The sequence below is a fragment of the Takifugu flavidus genome, chromosome 1, assembly GCF_003711565.1.
Source record: "Takifugu flavidus isolate HTHZ2018 chromosome 1, ASM371156v2, whole genome shotgun sequence".
NCBI classification, from domain to species: domain Eukaryota; kingdom Metazoa; phylum Chordata; class Actinopteri; order Tetraodontiformes; family Tetraodontidae; genus Takifugu; species Takifugu flavidus.
This window is the reverse complement of record NC_079520.1, coordinates 6,106,260-6,110,294: the sequence shown is the minus strand read 5'-3', so window position 1 is coordinate 6,110,294 and position 4,035 is coordinate 6,106,260. Positions and strand designations below refer to the sequence as shown.

Below are 4,035 nucleotides of genomic sequence, written 5' to 3'. Positions count from 1 at the left end.
TTTCTGGAGCTTAAAAATAATCTGCTTACATGTTTATTGTTGCTGCAGAGGTCTTGAACAGTGTGGACAGTAGTCTCAAATCCCAGTATAGAACTTGGATACATAGCCTACTGGAAGTGAAATGCTGTTGAAGGATATTTCCTGTCTATTTCAAAAGCTTTGGCCTTTGACCTATAAAGCAAACAAAAAGCACTTCGCTCTTGCAACATATCCACATGCTTATTTTGATTAATACATCAAGTTAGAAACGGTGACTGTTTCACAGAATGGGACAGGAAGATGATGTTGATGTTTTGGAAACGGCGATGGCGACATTTGTTTGAGATTATTATCATATAGTTCAATAAAAAAATAAACCCATGTCATGTTTACATGATTGAAGGGACAGTATTGACTTGGGATTTTATGGCATGGAGCTTTTTTCTCACACAGAGAAAAAAAGCCTCAATTATTAATGAAAGAGCACCCTCTTGCACTCACGGGTTTAATCCTTAGGGGGATATGTTTTTATTTTGATTGAGTTTGATGGATGAGATAAGAGCAATATTTGTTTTCACTGTGACTAAATAGTTTTAAAATGGACAAAACAGAGGAAGTACATGATCTCTAGGATCCAATTTAAGCATGTGAAAGTTCTTCCCTAATTCAAACATGTCAGGTTTATTTAGCATTTTATTGATTAATTCATAATTTGGGGTGGTTTTTCCCCCAAAGAGCAGTGTATTGGGGATATCAATGAGGTAATTCCTTAATATACAATTCAAGCACCACAATACCCTTTTCTAACTTTTACTAGTGAAAGAAGCAAAGGATTATTTGTAAGGTACCAAGGTGTTAATGGCAGATCCTCCTGGTTCTTAAGGAATAGGACCTCGTCTGCAAATCCTGAATTTTCTGGGAGCATTTCCAAATGAAAAAAGGCATCTTTTGTCTCTTCTCGCAGCACCGCGAGAGACCAGAGCCCCAAAATGTCCATTAACCTTGTGCCTGGATGAGGCCACTTCACACCGTTTTTACATGTAAAGAAATGGAAATGCTGCACCACTGGAGCCTTGAATGAACTACACCGCACAGCCGACATCTGACGACTCTCATTCTCAGTGTTGTCCTTTATCAGCTTCCTTTGGTCTCCAACATCATTCAGCCATCATTCCTGCCAGATTCATTCTCCTGTAACCAACCTTGTGTGAAAGCTGTGTTTTATATATAATCCCAGTGGATTTTTTTTAATGTCTACAGGAGAGAGAGAATCAATTAATGTTTGCATACTGAGAACGCGTTCGGTGTGGCCGACTGACCACATTTCTAAAGGAAATGATGTAAACACAGGTGGAACACAATAAATGTAATATTTCTATTAAAGAAGGAAGTTGTATGTTATGTTGCCATGAGTTCTAATTATAATCAGACTTTAGCTTTTTGTGGCACTGATGTTCCAAACGTACAGATGTTTTTGAAGTTACAGCCTTTTTTACTCCTGCTTTTAAAGACGGATCAGGTGGGAACATTTGTGTGTAACTCCCATCCCCCAGACACACACCCACACACCATCCCCCACCCCCAAGGAAAAGAGTAGTGGGCTGGTTAAAAATGCAACCAACACCGTCATTGTGAGAGGCATCGAATTTCTTTATTATTTACATTACAAAAACACTCATTTTAAATGGTAAAAAAAAGCAGCATGCAGTTTCTCTTACAAACATTCCAGTGTGAATGACATCAATAAATTATAGCTTTCACATACTCACACAGTTTAAGTGCGAACACACAATTCTACAAACTATGTACAGTTCTTTAAGAACAGCTACCCTCTTCAACAATAAAAAAGTCACATTTTAAAGCAGCAAACAGAACTTGCAAAAATGAAAATGGATGTTGCCTGTTACAGTTGAAGCAACTGAGGCATCGCCTGAGAAAACACACAACGGCAGCAAACAAGGCAAAAAGAAGGCAAATTGTATAAAATACTTTTTCTTTACGTTTGTACAAAAGGTAGTAAGTTTGTTGAAATTAAAGCTTAGTTCCCTCCTGAGAAGAAGCAGTCACAGAGGCAGAACCTGACCATTAACTTGACAAAACACTTGAGGACTCAGACTCTGTGGACACGGATGATATCGGCCCTCGCTTCTTGGTCATGAGAGTCACTTTCTGGCTCGACCTGCTGGTGATTGTCAGTGCATTCTTGGCCGATTTCTTAAACTTAACTCCCAGGAAAGCGTAGAGGATAGGGTTCAGGCAACAGTGAAAATATGCCAGGGCCTCTGTGATAGAGATCCACTTCTCCACAGCCTGTTGCAGCCCACAGGATGAGGCAGGGACCACGTTCAGCATTATCAGGGTGTCCAAAAAGATGCCGACACAGTAGGGCAGCCAACAGGAGAAGAAGCAGAGGATGAGGATGACAGTGGTCTTCAGCGCTTTCTTCTTCAGCACCTGGCCTTTGGAACCTTGTGACAACTTGGCAATGATGATACAGTAGCAAATGAGAATGACCAAGCCTGGCAGTATGAAGCCCACCAGAATGTGCTGAAAGCGGAATATTGCGGTCCACATCAGGCTGGTATCTTCTGGGTAGATGCGCTGACAGATTAGCCTTGACTCTGCAGTTTCCATGTTGTTTTCGAAGAAGTAAATGTTTGAGGAGCCTGAGCTTTGCACCCTGGCAAACACCAGGTCTGGTACGGTCAACACTGCGGCAGGTAGCCACACACCCACATATATCACTTTGGAGGCAAGGAGCTTTCTTGTGGTTTGGCTGTTGGTGGCCCGCACAATCGCCAAGTATCGGTCGAGGCTGATGAAGGCTAGAATCAACACGCTGCTGTACAGGTTGACTGAGTAGATCATATGCACTGACACACAGAGGAAGCTCCCGAAGTACCAGTTACTGGCTACATCCACGGCCCAGAAGGGCAGCGTGAGGACAAACAGGAGGTCGGCCACAGAGAGATGGAGACGGTACTTATCAGTCATGGTTCTGACCTTCTTCTGGTAGCCCACCACAGCAATGACTAATCCGTTACCAATGATTCCCAGAAGAAAAATAATCCCATAAACTGTGGGCAGGAAGATCTTATTGAAGCTGTTGCCAAGCACCTCGCCGCACGGCTCCTCAAAGTAATCAAACTCCTCACTCTCAAACATCTCCAAGGAGTTGTTGGCGGTGCTGTCATTGGAGTCCATGGGCATAGAAAAATTCTGAAAGACAAGATGAAAATTCAGAAATCAGGCAGGTGTTGGCCAATTTTATTGTGAACCAGAACTGTAAGATTTAGAGCAATTGTACTTGTATGACTTTACGAGGATTGAAACAGAAATAGGCTATTAAATACTAACCTCCATGTTTTTGGGCTAGTTGGTTACGTTTAGCCGAGGACAACGTGCGCTTGAGAGTAAAACCACACTGTTTCTGTGCAAATAAATACCCCGCTCCTTCTGACACCTCCCCCGGAGGGGAGGAGCAGCAGGAGGCGCTCCGCTCCAAAAACGGCACGGCTATAAAACCAACGACACATCGTTCGAGGCCGTCCTTGTGTCACACCTTCCGTCCTTCAGCACATACACAGTAAAAAAAAAAAAAAAAAAACTGAAAAGAAAAAGAAAAAAAAGAAGCAAACACGCGAAAATGCGTAACCGATGTCTCCCTGACGAGGTGAAATGCAAGTGAGTTTGAAGACGACTGGTGCCCAAAAACGCGCATACAAACACTTTCAAGTCGCTGTTCACTACAAAAGAGAAGATGCCAAAAGAGTTTGAAAATGTTTGAAAACGTCAGAAACAAAAGTGATCGTGAATTTAACTATTTTTTAAACAGCAACTGGTTGTCAGTTTTTAATGATTTACTTGTCTTTAAAAGTAACAGGTAACTAGAGGGGCAAAATGTTGAACAAAATACTTAATAATCTTAGAGATTAATAGAAGAAAACGCTTGTAGGGGGTATGAATGGATTGTATATGATAATATCATATTGTGGGAATATCACTCCAGCATATATATAGTCAGTCACTCCCTGCTTATTCTTAATTGTGCACATG

General features: G+C 41.6%; 1 protein-coding gene across 1 annotated transcript; it reads right to left on the bottom strand.

Moving 5' to 3' along the window:
- Positions 1-1,608: 1,608 nt before the first annotated feature.
- On the bottom strand, positions 1,609-3,489 carry LOC130527039 (C-X-C chemokine receptor type 4-like). The gene is made up of 2 exons (XM_057035104.1): positions 3,337-3,489; positions 1,609-3,198 (listed from the first exon to the last, which is right to left on the bottom strand). Exons 1-2 carry the CDS (start codon positions 3,340-3,342, stop codon positions 2,065-2,067), a joined length of 1,140 nt encoding a protein of 379 aa, XP_056891084.1. The 5' UTR covers positions 3,343-3,489; the 3' UTR covers positions 1,609-2,064.
- Between the last annotated feature and the right edge of the window lie 546 nt (positions 3,490-4,035).